The following is a 20,361-nucleotide window of genomic DNA, read 5'->3' on the forward strand; positions in this document are numbered from 1 at the left end:
TTTTACTACCTGACCATGAAATATTTCCACTCATCAAAATAACACCAACTTGTTTTCCTGCCCTCAGTTACCACAACACAACTTTTACAGTTATGTGGAAATCGACTATTCCTCTATATGCCTCTACAAATACAGTACTTAATGCTTCCCATGGTAGTATAGATGTAAACTACTGCCATGCAGAGTAGATACAGGATGCGTTTCAAATGGCATCCTATTCCCTATTTAGTGCACTACTTTTAAAACGGCCCGGGTCAAAAGTCGTGCACCAAATAAGGAATAGGGTGCCATTTGGGACGTACACCCTCTTTGCTTCAGTCAGCCGTGGCATTACATCTGATGAATCATAAAGATTTGGTCTAACTGGTACTTAAATATAGTACAGCTACAGCCTGAAACCTACTTCAGTCCTGGCCTGGTTTCATTTAACACAGTCACACTCTCACCTGTTACAGAAACACAGGGAGATAGATGTAATAGGATCTGGACTACCACTGGGCCAGACCAGACCAGTCACCAGACCACTACCTCTACCCTCAACACCTGAACCCGGGACCCACAGCCACCTTTCAGAGCAGTTGGTTTGTTTCAATATTGGATTTTAAAAGCCTGTTATTAAATGAAGTGCACTCTAATATAGACCATATGGAGAATTCAGTAAATCAGAATTTTTATATGAATAAAGGCTTGCTAAAATGCCAAAATTCAGCATTTTGACATGTCCCTCCGTCAACCTTTTGTAAATTCTAGGGAGATTTCAACCCACTTAATCCAAATTTCTCCAAGTTTCACCATTATTGTAAAAGTCTAGTCATTACTGAAGATTATTATTTATAGTGATGTGATTAGTGATGCATTTACGTCTGTCCATCATTTTAAAGCCAACCCTGTTATGCAAACAACTTACCCGTCTAAAATAATGGACCATTACACCAAGTTCAATTATTCACAGCAGGTGATATCATTTGGGTCTTCTGAACAGCATGGTGAAAAGGAAGTAAGTCTTCTCTGTCTTTTTGGCCTACAGTACAGTGCCTTCAGAGAGTATTTACACCCCTTGACATTTGCCACATTTTGTTTTGAGATTTTGTGACACTGGCCTACACACAATACCCCATAATGTCACAGTGGAATCATGTTTTTTTTTATTAAATTAAAATGAAAAGCTGAAACGTCTTGAGTCAATTTGTATTTAACCCCTTTTTTTATGGCAAGCTTAAATAAGTTCAGGAGTCAAGATTTGATTAAAAAGTCACATAATAAGTTGCATGGACTCACTATGTGTGCAATAATAGTGTTTAAAATTATTTTTGAATGACTACCTCATCTCTGTACCCCACACATACAAATATCTGTAAGGTCCCTCCATTGAGCAGTGAATTTCAAACACAGATTCAAACACAAAGACCAGGGAGGTTTTCCAATGCCTTGTAAAGAAGGGCACCTATTGGTAGAAAGTAAAAAAAAGAAGCAGACAGGGTTCAGGGTTCAGGGATTTCACCATGATACCAATGGTGACTTTAACCAGTTACAGAGTTTAATGACTGTGATAGGATAAAACTGATGATGGATCAACAACATAGTAGTTACTCCACAATACTTACCTAAATTAAAGTGTAAAAAAGGAAGCCTTTAAAGAATAAATATATTCCAAAACATGCAACCTGGAAAAAAAGTAAATCTGAAAAAAATGTGGCAAAGATATTAACTTTATGTCCTGAACACAAAGCGTTATGTTAGGGGGAAATCCAACAAAACACATCACTGAGAACCACTTTTCATATTTTCAATAATGGTGGTGGCTGCATCATGTTATAGGTATGCTTGCCATCGGCAAGGACTAGGGAGTTTTTCTTAGGATAAAATGAAACAATATAGCTGAGCACAGGCAAAATCCTAGAGGAAAATCTGGTTCAGTCTGCTTTCCACCAGACACTAGGAAACAAATTCACCTTTCAGCAGGACTATAACCTAAAACACAAGGCCAAATATACACTGGAGTTGCTTACCAAGATGACATTGTGTTACAGTTTTGACTTAAATCTGCCTAAAAAATCTGTTAGTAAGACCTGAAAATGGCTGTCAGAATCATCAACAACCAACTTGAAAGAGCTTGAAGAACTTTAAAAACAATAATGTGCAAATATTGTACAATCCAGGTGTGCAAAGCTCTTAAAGACCTACCCAGAAAGACTCACAGCTGTAATCGATGCCAAAGGTGATTCTAACATGTATTGACTGAGCGGGTTAAATACTTACGTAATGAAGATTTCTTCATATTTATTTTTATTTATTTATTTATTTTTTATTTTACAAATGTTTAGATTTTTATTGTGTAGATCATTGACAAAAAATTACAATTAAATCCATTTTAACCCCACCTTGTAACACAACAAATGGTCACTTTCTGAAGGCACTGTATTTATAATTGTTTTATCATCTTTGACTGATGTGGTTGAGCTCAACATGTCAACCCTGTTTGCTCAATTAATGTTATGAAATGTTTTATTTGATTCAACTTTCATTAATGTGTGGAACATATGTATAATTCTTAATTTCATGAACACCAGGTGATGACATGCGCTTCACCACATGAGGAGTAATGTTCGATCTTCACCTAAAACCTCAACTCTGTTAGCATTAAACCTGTTCGTAACTTTATCAGTCTGATATTATACTGTATGAGTTTACTGAACAAGGGATACTTGATCAATGAGAACATTTTTGACTTCTCATGCTTTTAAATAATAATTAGGTTACATACAGTAAGTGTCCGTAACAGGGTTGACAGACAGTGTGGTACAAGTGCAGATAAAATGCTCTTAGTTCACAAGACTTTATTGCCTGAGATGGGAAAATGTGTTTTTCCGTAGGCTAAACATATCCTCCATGCAATTGAATGTTATTTTAAAGTTAATTTATTAAAAGTTTGCATGTACAAAAGGCACCCATTGCGTGGAACGACCCAGATGTTGACACATTAGGATACAGATAGATTAGGTAGACTGTAAATCAGTGGCAGGGGTCAACATGCTGGGTTAAACTTCCTCTGTTGGATCTAAACCAAACTATTTTCCCTCTTTACTTACAGCTCAGCTTCTGCTCTGACTGTATCTACAACATGACAGTCAATGGAATATGGGTCTGTTTTGTTGGGGTGCGTTACCTACCTCCATCTCTCCCATGCCATGCGGGTCTCCCCGACTACTACTGGTACTAGCATCCCGTGCACGGGGCGGTTTCCACGTGCGCTCCCCGGTGGCTCTGTTATAGTAGAAGTGTCTACCGGTGAGGTCCTTGTGGGTCTCCCAGTCCCCAAGGATGTGCAGTGGGGTGCTGGAGGGGAGGGGGGGCAGGCTAGACTGGGAGATCTTCAGCTCCTGGAGGTTGGTGTAGATAGGGGACTCAGGCCGGCCTTGCCCTAATGGAGACGACGTCTGGAGAGGGGGGAGAGAGAGAGGGGAGAGGTTAGTCTATGGTGAAAAACTAACAGAGTAGCATGGCCAGCATCCACTGACCAGAGAGGTTACATTTATGGAGAACTATGGAGGTACATTACAGAGCGGAGAAAGAGAGGGCAGTTTTAGATGAGGGCTACAGAATAAATAGAGAGAAGGAGAGGTTAACCCTGAGATAACTATGGAGTACAGAAAGAGGAAGGAGTGGAGAGGGTAGATTCAGAGCACAGATACAGTGATGTAGTCTGCACGGCAAGGCAGGAAGGAGAAGGAGGATGGGTAGCTTTGGCAATCAGACACATGTGGTAAGGATGGATGTTGCAACATGCTGTATCCATCTGTTTCTAGCCCAATGTCAGAACGAAATATGCTGCATGGTATCCTACATACTTCAACTGTTGTCAAGCTAACCTTTTTCTGAGGCTGGTCAAATGCGTTATTTTGTTGTAAAATCCATACAAACACTGTTCATCAACATTACTTTTTCATCACATTCAAAATGAAAACAGAATAAGATTCAAATTTAGCATTATTGGGCATTGATTGCCCATAATTGGGTTAAATACAATGCTCACATTAAGAGAGAATGATTTATAGAAGAGAAAGCAGAGGATAATGATCATAGGAACTGGAAATGAAGGGGTGTTGAAAAGAGGAAGTGTTTAGACAGATAGGAAACCCTCCTAGTGCTCTGTGTCTTATCACTCAAGTAGCCAAGAGTCTGCTGTGATATCAACTGTCAATCTCTAAACCAATGTACCCACTCATAACGGAGTGGAGACAAACAAACCTCTCAGCCAGCAAGTTCTACAAAAAGTTCTAACCTGGAATTTAAAAAGTATAAACAATAATGAGACAGGGGATTCCAGGCTACAAAACTCTAAAAACTACCTCAGACTGTAAAAATTGGACACACAAATGAGGCTATAGTTTATGATATTGTCAAGACAAGAAACAAAGACAGCATGTTGCATAACAGTGCTGGTGACCCTGTATTTCTTTTAAAAGTGCAGAAAGCAAAATGCCAGTGTATTTAGTGTGAGTGGGAAAAAGAGTTGGTTTTGTAAACAGTTTAGCATGCCACTCTGTCTGGCCCATACATCAAACACAGTCAGCGAGTTCTGGTTTCCATGACTATGGAGAATCCAAATGTACCACTGCAGAATAATATTTTGATTTTGAAGTTCGATAGTGAGGTGGAGGTACAGTAGTGGTAGCCAGACTGTTGTCTCTGTTTTGGGCCCAGGGTCAAACTAACATTGTGTAAAGTGGTATTCACAGAAGTCATCGCTAGACCGCGATAGAAAACCACCTGAAAACTTGAGCTGCATTTGATTTAGTATGTACTGTACAATGGAACCAATAGAATCATCCCAAAAGTGCAAACTCCAAGTTAAATCAAGCACACCTCAAACACATACAATAGGCCAACAGACAATCACAGCTTATTGTGAAATAGATACAAATTACTTATTCGAAATAAATTCGTGACAGACACACAAAAAAGTATTACACTATTTTCATCACAACGCATTTCATGTTTATTACACGATTTTCTTTCTTCATAACACATTCGTGAGTGGGAAAGCTGCCGTTACCGTCAACATCACTCGCCAACGTACAATCATTGGACATTAAATTAGATGAGGTACGATGACGAATATCTTACCAATGAGACATCAAAAACTGTCACATCTTATGTTTCACGGAATCGTGGCTGAATGATGACATGGATATTCAGCTAGCAGGATATACGCTGCAACGGCAAGATAGAACAGCACACTGCGGTAAGACGAGGGGGAGTGGTCTGTGCATATTTGTAAACAACAGCTGGTGCACAAAATCTAAGGAAGTCTCTAGATTTTGCTCGCCTGAAGTAGAGTATCTTATGATAAACTGTAGACCACACTATTTGCCAAGAGAGTTTTCATCTATACTTTTCGTGGCTGTTTATTTACCACCACAGACAGACGCTGGCACTAAGACCGCACTCAGTCAGCTGTATAAGGAAATAAGCAAACTGGAAACCGCTCACCGAGAGGCAGCGCTCCTAATGGCCGGAGACTATAATGCAGGGAAACTTAAATCAGTTCTACCTCATTTCTATCAACATGTTAAATGCGCAACCAGAGGGGGGGGAATTCTAGATCACCTGTACTCCACACACAGAGACGCGTACAAAGCTCTCCCTTGCCCTCCATTTGGCAAATCTGACCACGATTCTATCCTCCTGATTCCTGCTTACAAGCAAAAATTAAAGCAGGAAGCACCAGTGACTCGATCTATAAAAAAGTGGTCAGATGAAGCAGAGGCTAAACTACAGGACTGTTTTGCTGTCACAGACTGGAACATGTTCTGGGATTCTTCCAATTGCATTGAGGAGTACACCACATCAGTCACTGGCTTTATCAATAAGTGCATCGAAGCCATGGATTACAGCAACAATCGCACTGAGCTAAAGGGTAGCGCTGCCGCTTTCAAGGTGCGAGACTAACGCGGAAGCTTTTAAGAAATCCTGCGATGCCCTCCAACGAACCATCAAACAGGCAAAGCGCCAATACAGGGCTAAGATTGAACCCTACTACACCGGCGCTGATGCTCATCTTATGTGGCAGGGCTTGCAAACTATTACAGACTACAAAGGGAAGCACTGCCGCGAGCTGCCAAGTGACACGAGCATACCAGACGAGCTAAATCACTTGCTTCGAGGCAAGCAACACTGAGGCATGCATGAGAGCATCAGCTGTTCCGAACGACTGTGCGATCACACTGTCCGCAGCCGACGTGAGTGAGATCTTTAAACAGGTCAATATTCACAAGGCCGCGGGGCCAGACGGATTACCAGGATGTGTGCTCCGGGCATGTGCTGACCAACTGGCAGCTGTCTTCACTGACATTTTCAACATGTCCCTGGTTGAGTCTGTAATACCAACATGTTTCAAGCAGACCATCATAGTCCCTGTGCCGAAGAACACTAAGGCTACTTGCCTAATTGACTACAGACCCGAAGCACTCACATTCGTAGCCATGAAGTGCTTTGAAAGGCTGGTAATGGCTCACAACACCATTATCCCAGAAAACCTAGACCCACTCCAATTTGCATACCGCCCCAACAGATCCACAGATGATGCAATCTTTTGCACTCCACACTGCCCTTTCCCACCTGGACAAAAGGGACACCTATATGAGAATGCTATTCATTGACTACAGCTCAGCGTTCAACACCATAGTACCCTCAAAGGTCATCACTAAGCTAAGGATCCTGGGACTAAACACCTCCCTCTGCAACTGGATCCTGGACTTCCTGACGGGCCGCCCCAGCTGGTGAGGGTAGGTCGCAGCACATCTGCCAGGCTGATCCTCAACACTGGAGCCCCTTAGGGGTGCGTGCTCAGTCCCCTCCTGTACTCCCTGTTCACCCATGACTGCATGGCCAGGCACAACTCCAACACCATCATTAAGTTTGCAGACGACACAACAGTGGTAGGCCTGATCACCGACAATGACGAGACAGCCTATAGGGAGGAGGTCAGAGACCTGGCCGGGTGGTGCCAGAATAACAACCTATCCCTCAACGTAACCAAGACTAAGAAAGATGATTGTGGACTACAGGAAAAGGAGGACCGAGCACGCCCCCCATTCTCATCGAGGGGCTGTAGTGGAGCAGGTCGAGAGCTTCAAGTTCCTTGGTCTCTACATCACCAACAAACTGGAATGGTCCAAACACACCAAGACAGTTGTGAAGATGGCACGACAAAGCCTATTCCCCCTCAGGAGACTGAAAAGATTTGGCATGGGTCCTCAGATGCTCAAAAGGTTCTAGCTGCAACATCGAGAGCATTCTGACTGGTTGTGTCACTGCCTGGTACGGCAACTGCTCGGCCTCAGGCCGCAAGGCACTACAGAGGGTAGTGTGTACGACCCAGTTCATCACTGGGGCTAAGCTGCCTGCCATCCAGGACCCCTATACCAGGCAGTGTCAGAGGAAGGCCCTAAAAATTGTCAAAGACCCCAGTCACCCCAGTCATAGACTGTTCTCTCTACTACAGCATGGCAAGAGGTACCGGAGCACCAAGTCTAGGACCAAAATGCTTCTCAACAGCTTTTACCTCCAAGCCATAAGACTCCTGAACAGGTAATCAAATTGCTACCCAGACTATTTGCATTGCCCCCCCCCCCCCCCCAACCCCTCTTTTACACTGCTGCTACTCTCTGTTTATCATATATGCATAGTCACTTTAACTATACTTCATGTACATACGATCTTAATTAGCCCGACTAACCGGACTATCTGCATTGTGTCCCGCCACCCACCACCCGCCAACCCCTCTTTTACGCTAGAGCTACTCTCTGTTTATCATATATGCAGTCACTTTAACCATACCTACATGTACATACTACCTCAATTAGCCCGACTAACCGGTGCCTGTTTATAGCCTCGCTACTGTATATAGCCTCGCTACTGTTATTTTTCAATGTTGTTTTTTATTTCTTTACTATTGTTCACCTAATACCTATTTTTTACTTAAAAATTGCACTGTTGGTTAGGGCCTGTAAGTAAGCACTGTTGTATTCGGCGCACGTGACAAATAAACTTTGATTTGATTTAAATTCCAAGTTGACGTGGCTAACGTTAGCTATGCTAGCTAGATGGCTAACCGTTAGCTACGCTAGAGGTTAAGGTTAGGTTTAGGGGTTAAGGTTAGGGCTAGTTAACATGTTAGCTAAGTAGTTAAAGGGTTAGGAGTTAGGTTAAAGGGTTAAGATTGGGGTTAGGGTAAGAGTTGCTTAAAATGCAAAGTAGTTGCAAAGTAGCTCAAAAGTAGTAAGTAGTTGCAAAGTAGCTAATTAGCAAAAATGATAAAGCTACCATGATGAGATTTGAACACATACACATTATACACCCACTTATCCTCCCTGACCAACCTTCCTCCCTCCCTATTATCGTTTCTGTCTTAAGTAACCTACTGTCTTTATCTGTAATTGAAATTCACTGTATACAAAAGTGTGTACTGTCACGAAAAAAATTACTTTTTCTTGTGCCTGTCACAAATTTCCAATAAGCAATTTGTGTCTATTTCACAATAATCTGTGATACTGGGTTGAATAGGCCTATGTATTTGGACCCAGGTCTGCACCTGGCCATTGCTGATTCACCATATAGCTCTCAGTGCCATAGGCTGTCTGCCTAGTTCTGTATTCTCTTTGTATGGAAAACAAGACAAGCGGAGCCAGGCAGGTGAGGAATTCTAGAGGAAATGCAACAGAACAGAGGGGGGAGGCAGTTTGAGTAAAACACCAGATAGTACCGCCAGACAGACATTCTCTAGCATGGAAACAGATGGGGATTCCTGCTGGGCCTGGAATAATAGTAATATACTCCAAAATAATGATTTAATATCCTGTAGAGCTGTGTTGGAATAGAGTGAAGTTTGCAGTGCATGTGAGTGTCTGTTTGCGTGTGTGTGTGCAGCAGGAAAGGCCCTGTTGTTTGTCCATTGTTATCAAGTGTTCTGACTGTGGCTTTGGTAAAAGACATGGGCAGCTGGGAGTGAATACACTGAAGGCGGCTCCTTGGACAAAATGTCTGTGTATGATTCTAGTGAAGTACGGTGAAAATCATTTACAAATCGAAAAATGAATCTTTTGTGTAGGAACCTACTAGATTTTCTACAGCTGGGTGTCAATCACAGAGCCCTAAGGGTCAGATAATAGTAAGGCAACTTTTACATGGAAGCTCAGCTGTCAATGGCCAAACTCAGCAGGGGAACTGAGAATTGGCATGATCTGTTATAAATGATAAGAAGAGCGTATGTAAATCTGACAAAAGTAATATGCCATACTCAAAGGAAAGGTTAGACGGTAAAAATGATTGGCAATACAAACTGTAGTGTTTCCTGAGAAGGCAATTGCTTTAGTGCTCACTGGCATCTATCATATCATTGTGATTTCTATAAGTAGTGTATTGCTCTCCTCCTCAACATTTTGAGTTTATATGATCCAGTCCACATCAGCAGGGAATGACTCCAGATATGTACTTAACAGTGCGCACACACACACACACACACACACACACACACACACACACACACACACACACACACACACACACACACACACACACACACACACACACACACACACACACACACACACACACACACTGAGAAGAGGTTTCTTTCTAGTACCTTAAAGCTTAGCAGTAAACTCAGAAATAGACTGACTACAGTGAGAGCCAAGAGAAACGAGGCACCCTCATTTGCTAAATGGGATGGACTGTATGAAATAAGAGTTAAATAAAGTTTTGTTTGACGTTTTTAGCTCCTTGAAGGTCCCCTACACAGTGCTGAAATAGGCCATTTAAGACAAAGTCAAGAAGATACTTTATGAAGCAACAGCCTATTTAGTTTACTTATAAACAGGCAAACATTTAAAACATACATTTTAAAGAATAAGCTGAAAGTATATATCAAGTACAAGTATCACCTTCTATGTCACTACTAAGTCAAACTAAAGACCTCCCACATTGTCAGATGGACTGAAGCAGACACAGCTGTCACCTTATATCCCGGGCTGCAGACAAACACCTCATCATCATCATCATCATCATCCTCCCCTGTCCTGCTGTAGCCTTTAAATGTACTGAAGCGGCTCATGGCTGACGGATTGCAGTGTTAGATATCCCCAAAAAAGTGATCCCCTGGGCTATCCCTCTCTTTTCCTGGACTACTCCTCTCTTCTTATCCGTCTGTCCCTATCCCACTCTTTCTCTATTTCAGTCTCTCCCTATCAGTCTATTCCGAAAGGTAGAGAGAAACTTGAGATACTGGCTATGGGTCAGAGAGCCAGAGGAAATAAGATATCACTCCCTCTGCCAGACGAATATACATGATCGCACGCACGCACACACAACAGGAAGTGGTAGTGAGAGTTCCCTCCCCCAGGGTTTTCTCTGTCACAGACAGCGATTGTGTGTGTGTGTGTGTGTGTGTGTGCCTGCATGCTTGCTCCTCTATCTTTGTGTATGTGTGCGTGTGCGTGTGTGTGTGTGTGTGTGTGTGTGTGTGTGACCCTTACTGCATGTGTATGATGTTTGTGTGTAAAGTCAAACAGGGTCTCTGTACCCTGACGTTGGGTCACAATGAGCCCAGAGCAGTCACAATGTTGAGTGTTGACAGATGAACTAGCCGTAAGGGGAGTGCTAAGGACAGACGGGGGTGTGAGCCATGCATAGATCCTATATTTATACTGCTCTATACATTCACAAAACGGTGATAGAAACAACATGTGCAGCAGTGAGATCAAGACACTGATCACCATCCATAGAGCTGCTATTGCCCAGCCAGCCACTCAGCCAGCCCAGCATTATCTCCTCTATAGAGCTAGTACTAGTAGTTCAGCCCATTAAGAGAGAGACTTGACAAAGTTCAGTCAGTTAACCTGAAGTAGCCGAACTGTTCAGTCCCAGGTGTATAGTAAGATTATGCCCCCTAGTGATGGGATCAAGGCAACTACAGTAATTGATGAACACCACCAAACATCAGAATCTCTATCTATAAGAAAGACAATCCACTCATTTCCTTATGAACCACATTCAAGGTAGCCAAGCCAAGTGTCACTGTTGTGTTCTGCATGTGCACTACCAGTCAAAAGTTGTAGAACACCTACTCATTCAAGGGTTTTGCTTTATTTTTTACAATGTTCTATATTGTAGAATAATAATGAAGACATCAAAACTTTGAAATAACACATATTGAATCGTGTAGTAAACAAAACAGTGTTAAACAAATCAAAATATATTTTATGTGTGAGATTCTTCAAATAGCCAAATAGCCAGTTTTGCACACTCTTGCAATTCTCTCAACCAGCTTCAATTAAGGTGTGCCTTGTTAAAAGTTAATTTGTGGAATTTCTTTCCTTCTTAATGTGTTTGAGCCAATCAGTTGTGTTGAGACAGGGAAGGGGTGGTATACAGAAGATAGCCCTATTTGGTAAAAGACCAAGTCCATATTATGGCAAGAACAGCTCAAATAACGAAACAGAAACGAAAGTCCATCACTTTAAGACATGAAGGTCAGTCAATGCGGAAAATTTCAAGAACTTTGAAAGTTTCTTCAAGTGCAGTCGTAAAAACCATCAAGTGCTATGATGAAACTGGCTCTCATGAGGACCGCCACAGGAATGGAAGACCCAGAGTTGCCTCTGCTGCAGAGGATAAGTTCATTGGAGTTACCAGCCTAAATTGCAGCCTAAATAAATGCTTCTCAGAGTTCAAGTGTCACATCTCAACATCAACTGTTCAGAGGAGACTGTGTGAATTAGGCCTTCATGGTCGACTTGCTGCAAAGAAACCACTACTAAAGGACACCAATAACAAGAAGAGACTTGCTTGGGCCAAAAAACACGAGCAATGGACATTAGACAGGTGGAAATTTGTCCTTTGGTCTGGAGTCCAAACTGGAGATTTTTGGTTCCAACTGCAGTGTCTTTGTGAGACGTGGTGAACGGATGATCTCTGCATGTGTATTTCTCACCGTAAAGCATGGAGGAGGAGATGGTGTGGGGGTGCTTTGCTGGTGACACTCTGTGATTTATTTATAATTCAAGGCACACTTAACCAGCATGGCAACCACCTCATTCTGCAGTGATACGCCATCCCATCTGGTTTGGGCTTAGTGGGACTATCATTTTTTTCCCAAAAGGACAATGACCCAACACACCTCCAGGCTGTGTAAGGAATATTTGACCAAGAAGAAGAGTGATGGAGTGCTGCATCAGATAACCTGGCCTCCACAATCCCCCGACCTCAACCCAATTGAGATGGTTTGAGATGAGTTGGACTGCAGAGAGAAGGAAAAGCAGCCAACAAGTGCTCAACATATGTGGGAACCCCTTCAAGATTGTTGGACAAGCATTCCAGTTGAAGCTGGTTGAGAGAATACCAGGAGTGTACAAAGCTGTCATCAAGGCAAAGGGTGGCTATTTGAAGAATCTCAAATATATTTTGATTTGTTGAACACTTTTTTGGTTACTACATAATTCCATGTGTTATTTCATAGTTTTTATGTCTTCAGTATTATTCTACAATGTAGAAAATAGTACAAATAAAGAAAAACCTTTGACTGGTAGTGTACATATTCAGAGTTAGCTTCTCTAACAGCTTGTTTGAGACCTGGCTCCCTCCAAGCTAGATTAATATAGAATGTATGAGATGTGTCAGACAGCAGGTGTGGAAATAGAATGGGGTCCATGGCAGTAAGGTAATTACTGCTCAAGGGACCTGGTTGGGGGGGGGATACTATAAACTGGAAGGGTGGGTTGACTGTTGGAGAGTTGAGCTATTGAATGCAGAGTGGTCTTGCCTTGTCTGTCCACCAACCCAAGCAGACCCTGATAAATTAGTTCTCCACTCAGGGTGAGTAACAGTAACGGCCCAGTAGCAGATTATTATGCATTATGCATCCCTGTAGCAGACTGTGGTTGCATTCCAAATGGTACCCTATTCCTTTTACAGTGCACGACTTTTGAGCAGGGCCTTTGGTGCTCTGGTCAAAAGTAGTGCACTATGTAGGGAATATGGTGCCATTTGTGACTTTAGCTAGGTGCACCTGGGAGGAGATACGGGGATAATTAAATAATTCTGAGTTAGGGGGTTATTTGAGAATTTGGCAGATGTTAAACATAGGTAATTTACTTGCATGTTGCAATATGGTACACTACATGATGAAAAGTATGTGGACACCTGATCGTCAAACATCACATTCCAAAATCATGGATATTAATATTGAGTTGGTCCCCCCTCTGCTGCTATAACAGCCTCCACTCCTCTGGGAAGGCTTTCCACTAGATGTTGGAACATTGCTGCGGGGACTTGCTTCTATTCAGCCACAAGAGGATTACTGAGGTTGGGCACTGATGTTGGGCGATTAGGCCTGGCTCGCAGTCAGCGTTCCAATTAATCGCAAAAGGTGTTCGATGGGGTTGCCGTAACGGCTCTGTGCAGGCCAGTCAAGTTCTTCCACACCGATCTCAACAAACCATTTCTGTATAGACCACACTTTGTGCACGGGGGCATTGTCATGCTGAAACAGGAAAGGGCCTTCCCCAAACTGTTGCCACAAAGTTGGAAGCACAGAATCATCTAGAACGTCATTGTACGCTGTAGTGTTAAGGTTTCCCTTCACTGGAACTAAGGGTCCTAGCCCGAACCATGAAAAATAGCCCCAGACCATTATTCCTCCTCCACCAAACTTTACAGTTGCCACTATGCATTCTGGCAGTTAGCATTCTCCAGGCATCCGCCAAACCCAGATTGTGAAGCGTGATTCATCACCCCAGAGAACGCGTTTCCACTGCTCCAGAGTCCAATGGCGGCGAGCTTTACACCACTCCAGCCAACGCATGGTGATCTTAAGCTTGTGTGCGGCTGCTCAGCCATGGAAACCCATTTCATGCTCCCGACGAACAGTTCTTGTTCTGACATTGCTTCCAGAGGCAGTTTGGAACTCGGTCGTAAGTGTTGCAACTGAGGAGAGATGATTTTTACATGCTTCAGCACTCGACAGTCCCGTTCTGTAAGCTTGTGTGGCCTACCACTTCCTGGCTGAGCCGTTATTGTTCCTAGACGTTTCTACTTCACAATAACAGCACATACAGTTGACCAGGGCAGCTCTAGCAGGGCAGAAATTTGACGAACTGACTTGCTGGAAAGGTGGCATCCTATGACAGTGCCACGTTAAAAGTCACTAAGCCATTCAGTAAGGCCATTCTACTGGCAATGTTTGTCTATGGAGATTGCATGGCAGTGTGCTCGATTTTATACACCTGTCAGCAACGGGTGTAGCTGAAATAGCCGAATCCACTCATTTGAAGGGGTGTCCATATACTTTTGTATATATAGTGTATATGGAGTTGCAATATGGTAGCCTATATGGAATTAGGGCGATATCTGCCTAATGAAGACAACTGTGATTTTTGATGAGGTAGAACATGATGTCAGTCTACTTACTCTATCCATTTCCTTTCTCCCTCCCTCTCTTGCCATATCTCTTTTTCTCCCTCTCTGTTTCTCTCTCCCCATCCTTTACAGCAGAAACTGTGTGCTATGTAAGCTGTAAAATAAATGAAGTCATGAATCTCACTGGCATGTTGGGCGGGTGTAAGGGCAGAGAGCAGTAAGAGACCCTCTTGCAGTTTTCCTCTGTGACCACTAGGTGTCTCCTTCAGGCCACAGGAATCTCTGTGAGTGTGTGTGTGTGTGTGTGTGTGTGTGTGTGTGTGTGGGGGGGGGGTTCTATCACTGGCAGGCTGAACACATGGCATCCCACTCCAGCACATTCCTTCCTCTCTGTTGCACATCATCCATCCACACCGCCACTGCACTGCTTCCGGGCTGCATCCCCCCAAGCTCCCATCCCTCAACATAACACTCCAGTCACCCCATATAAATGTCTACTCACAGAGACAGATGTGACCTGGACACACAGACACAGACACCGATGAACAAAGAGTCCATTCCATTTGAATATCCAGATACACTCTATCCCTAAGAGAAAGTATCAATGAATATCACTGTTGTAGTGTTTATGGTGCAACCCCATAAGCCATATTGGATGTTCAGTGTGTACTGAAGTCAGTCCCACAGGTACAGCTAATGTAATGCAGGGCCAGCTCAGCATGTTGTCTTACTGTGACCAGGTTACATAAAAGGAACACTGGGTAATTCAACTGGAGTGAAGTAGGGTTAAAGGAATAGTTCACCCAAACTACAAAATGACCCATTGTTTTGTTTACCCTGTAAGCAGTCTATGGACAAGGTATGACAGCAATAAATGTGTTGGTTTTATTTCCATGGCACCGTTTCCAAATGCTAACGCATTAACGTAAATGCTAACGTATTGTCACTTAAAGATGATTTGTGCAAGATGCGCAAAAAATGCTAATATCGATCCCATGACTTGAATGGGATTTGTGCCACAAGTAGCTAAATGGGATTTGTGCCATAAATACATTTGGAAAGTGCCAGGGAAACTAAACCAAAGCATGGATTGCTGTCATACCTTGTCTACAGACTGCTTACAGGGTAAGGTGAACTATCCCTGAGTCACTGAGGTTGAGGGATGGAGGGTTGGAGGGTAGAGAGAAGGGGGCTGCTGACTTGCTCCTCGCTCTGTGGCCATGACGATGCACACACGAACGCATGCACACACGAACGCATGCACACACACACATACTGTAAACACACACACGTCAGACGCATGCGCGCACACAACTAGTAGTAAATCACATGGATGAGTAGAGTATTAGAGCATGGTTTGATGGATGATGCAGAGAGGGTCGCACCCTCTCTCTCCTTCTGCACCTCGTTCTCTCTACACATTGATCCAATCTTCTCTCTGCTAATTACACATCCATCCACTCCCTCTCTCCATTGCTTCCTTCTCCTCCATCAGCTCTTTTTCCCCCCATTCCATCCATCCATAAAAGGATCAGCCAACGCCCCTCTGTTCTGCACCTTTTCCCATGCTGCTGGACACACACACACACACGCACACACACACACACGACTAAAGGGAGGCCTGGAGGGCGGTATGGTACCATATGACCAGATTAACCTACATTTCCACCTCACTGGGTATCAGTCAGACCACATTCACTCATCAACCCCATCATCACATCTGTGACATTTTGCCTGACACCCCCTCCCCCTCCCCCTCAATCTCCCTCTCTCTCTTTGAATCTCCCACACACACAAACAGCCTTCCCCCTTTTTCCATAGCAACAGTGAATTGCCATGTGTACCTCTGAAGGTACCTCCCCCCCTCCCTCCCTTGATGTCTTACTCCCTCCCTATGTCTACCCAGGTCAAAAGTAGTGCACTATATAGGGATTAGGGTGCCATTTGGGAGACACCCTCCAATAAAGTAAATAAGGCTACAGTAGCCAGTTCATCTGTACATATACAATGTCTGTCAGCACGAGACTAGCCTCAGAGAGATTGAAGCCAAGATACCAATACTAACCAGTCTGGAACACAACACAACCACAGAATCTAACACAGTCAATTCCTTTCAGCCTTGGCTGTTTAAAGTGAAAGAATTTAAGCATTGGTAAACTGAATTCACTGTGCTATCGTTAAAAAGAGCAGCACTCTCACGTCACACTGTGTTGGTAGAAGAGTCCCTTAAGTAATATTTCCCAAATGGCAGCCAATCCTCTTTATAGTGCACTATTTTTGACCTGAGCCTGGTCAAAAGTAATGCACTATAAAGGGAACAGGCTGTGATTTGGGACTGTAGCCTACTGATCCACTTAACCATGGGGTCTAAACCCCACTCTGTCTGATCATTGGGCTTTTCTTTCAATTGTTTCTTTTAAATTGTTATTATTATTGTTTCACTTCACTTCTAAAAAATCATGCAGTAAAACATTAATGAAGGATGGAGGGAGGAAACCAACATGTGGTGAGGAAGGAGGAGAGAAGGGATGGATGGAGGAACGCCTGGAGTGGTATCCCCCCCATTCTGTCCTGGCTGATCTGTGCTCATGTTCATTGGGAACATTGGGCTGCTAGCGAGAGCCTTGTGGTGTGTGCCAGTGCACAGGCTTAAGTCAAATCGAATTTTTATTTGTCACATGCGCCGAATACAACAGGCCTTGCAGTGAAATGTTTACTTACCTAGAGCAGGGGACAGACTGGTCGGACTCATATCTGGGACAACCCGTCCATGCTAGTTTATACACAAAATGGATCGGTTTATATTTGGTATGAGTTGTGAAAGCAAACACTTGATGGATGAGCAGAGAGAGAACAGAATTGACAAATAAAAATCTCTCTATCTCTCAAAGTGTGAGTGTGTGTGTCTCTCTCTCGCACACACACACACTCACACACGTATGGGACCCAACTCGCTGTAGGCCAGAAAGTCTGCCCTTACAGGGAAAACACATGAATTTCACATGATCTCATATGATTTAATTTGAAGATAATGTGATAACCGATTATGATTTTTCAACGCCGATACCGATACCGGTTATTGGAGGGCCAAAAAAAGCCGATTCCGATTAATCGGGCGATTTTTTAAAATGTATTTATTTGTAATAATGACAATTACAACAATACTGAATGAATACTTATTTTAACTTAATATAATACATCAATAAAATCAATTTAGCCTCTAATAAATAATGAAACATGTTCAATTTGGTTTAAATAATGCCATTCGGCCATTCCGATTAATCGGTCGACCTCTAGTGATAACATGTCAAAACATGATCTCGTGAAATAAATGTGACGTGGGATGCAACATTTCAACATGTGATCCCATAAAACTGCACATGACAACATTTGAGCACGTGAAAACCCAAGTGTCAAATGTCATTGAGAATATTTTACCTTAAAATGCATAATTGACATTACTTCAATTTAAACAGTCAGGTACCCTGCAGGTTTTATCTAGTTCCTGGTTTGTTCCAGGAACATTTTTGAGCATTGTGTCATGGTCCCCTGGATTACTTGGGACTAAACCTCTCTTGAGATTTGAAACTCACAAAATCTTGGTTGCTAGGTACGTGAAGTTCCTGTTGCACAACCAGGTCTGTGGCCCTAATGGAGGCGATACATTTTGTATATTGCCAAGAATACATTTTTGCACTTTACCTAAAGTATACCCAACAACTTGGTGTTATAAAATGACTGTATGCTGCTGTATTCTAATTTCAATTCACCTGAAACAAATCTTATACTAATTTGAACTGTGACCACACTTGGGACTTTAATTGGGATTTGAACTTAAAGCCTCTTGGTCGCTAGCAAACTGAAATGTCCTGCTACACCACCAGGTCTGTGAGCATGAAAGAATATATGGCTACACACTTATTGGCAAGAATGCACTCCTTCACTTTGCTAAAAGCTGCCCAGAATCATGTAAATAATTGTCAAATTATCACCACCAACGTTAGATCAACATAAAACAAGCAGTGCTCAAAAAAAAACTTGACAGAGTACACAGTTCATGAATGATTTGGGGATTTGAATTTGCAACCTCTTGGTTGAGTGCATCAATGGTTCTGCAGTGCCACCAGGTTCATACTTATTGCTTGGAACATGTATTAACACACTCAAAAAACAAGGGTATTCCAGGGTACAGTGTTGTTCCCTGGAATACAAAAAAAGGTAGGAGTTTCTTAACTGGAAACTCTACAGCCTTGTTAAACGCTGACATGAGTGTATGTGATACCAAAGAGCCATACAATACTTAAGTAATAGCTAGTCACCATGTTATTGTAATACTCAGTTCCCTGCTACACCACCAGGTCAGTAAGTGTGACAGATTAGCTACAGTAAGTTACCGTGAAATTTACAATAACCAACTTGCAGTTAGTTGACAGTAAGTTATGGAAAAGATTAAATGTACTTTCTGTGATCCAGTTGCCATTAAGCTACTGGAAAATGCACAGTAACTGCTGAACAGTGCAGCTCTTGATTGTCACAAGTTCTTACAAAGGGTGAACTGATGGTGTTAAAAAAAAAGAGGTGGGAGACATTCATCAACATAACGAGAAACCTATTATACTCATACAACATTTCCACTGACGGTTGGCACAAATACAACATATTTTACAGCAGGCCCCCAAATATGCTAATGACCTCAAGCCAGCACATTGCCCCCAACTACATTTCAAAGTGCAGTAATTAGTGTACCTTATACTGAATATATTGTGTAGAAAAATGTACAATTATACTAATTGGTATGCTAAAAGGTACCATGTGAATTCCAATGTGTACCTATGAAGGTACCTTATGTGTACCTTTTGATCTTTTTGTAAATCATGGAACAACACTGTACAGTAACCATACTCTTGCACAGAAATGGTGGCCTATGTGGACTCTTCTTCCCACAGATGTCAAGATGGCTGGATGTACTTTGGGCAATGGACCATTCTTGATACACACGGGAAACTGCTGCACACGAAAAACCCAGCAGTACTGCAGTTCTTGACACACTCAAACCGGTGTATCTTGCACCTGCTACCATACCCCTCTCAAAGGCACTTAAATATTTTGTCTTGCCCATTCACCCTTTGAACGGCACACATACACAATCCATGTCTCAAGGCTTAAAAATTATTCTTTAACCTGTCTCCTCCCCTTCATCTACACTGATTGAAGTGGTTATAACAGGTGACATCAACAAGGGATCATAGCTTTCACCTGGATTCACCTGGTCAATCTAGGTCATGGAAAGAGCAGGTGTTCCTAATGTTTTGTACACTCAGTGTATGTTCTTGGTAACAAATAAGTATCTGGTGGCACTGCTGAGACATGAATGGACTCCAGACCAAAAGGATGCAAGTTCAAATCCAGAGAGCATTAATGTCAAGTGTCCCTGAACACTGCAAGGTGTTGTCAGAAAAATCGCACAATTATTGACTTGATTATGGGTAACTTTAAGCAGTGCAGAAATGTATTCTTGCCAATAAATCTCTGGCCGATCTCTGTCATGGCCACAGACCTGGTGGCATAGCAGGAAATTCAGATACTGTCATCCCCCCTTATGGAAAAACCACATGATTTGAAAACGTGTTTCTGGAACACTTCACATGTGAAAACATGTGGTTTGGAAGACTTCACTTGACATGTTTTCACATGTGATATAAAAAAATGTATTCATGTGTAATAAAGGAACACTTCACATGTGACATTTCACTTGTGAAAACATGTTTTTGGAACATTTCACATTGTGGCATTCCCATACACATTCATTACCTATAAACGCATCTCTGCACTTCGCAAAACAGTGCCATCTGCACTGCTATTTTACTTATTCTGACTATTCTTTCATCATTGATTTAATTTACTTATTTCACCAATTTGAGGGTTTTCTGTATAGTTGTCTAATGC

At 42.5% G+C, this 20,361-nt stretch overlaps 1 protein-coding gene across 9 annotated transcripts in view; it reads right to left on the bottom strand.

Moving 5' to 3' along the window:
* Positions 1 to 20,361, bottom strand: part of LOC106590041 (rho GTPase-activating protein 12) — a 131,234-nt gene that overhangs the window by 41,455 nt on the left and 69,418 nt on the right. For all 9 annotated transcript variants that reach the window (XR_006762739.1, XM_045711030.1, XM_045711029.1 and 6 more), the window contains exon 3: positions 3,171 to 3,437. Coding sequence is in view for 8 of the 9 variants with exons in the window: in XM_045711030.1 (XP_045566986.1) it covers positions 3,171 to 3,437 (267 nt within the window). In the remaining variant the exon portion in view is untranslated. The remainder of the gene's footprint in view (positions 1 to 3,170; positions 3,438 to 20,361) is intronic.

Source organism: Salmo salar, chromosome ssa29 (genome assembly GCF_905237065.1).
Source record: "Salmo salar chromosome ssa29, Ssal_v3.1, whole genome shotgun sequence".
Taxonomy (NCBI): domain Eukaryota; kingdom Metazoa; phylum Chordata; class Actinopteri; order Salmoniformes; family Salmonidae; genus Salmo; species Salmo salar.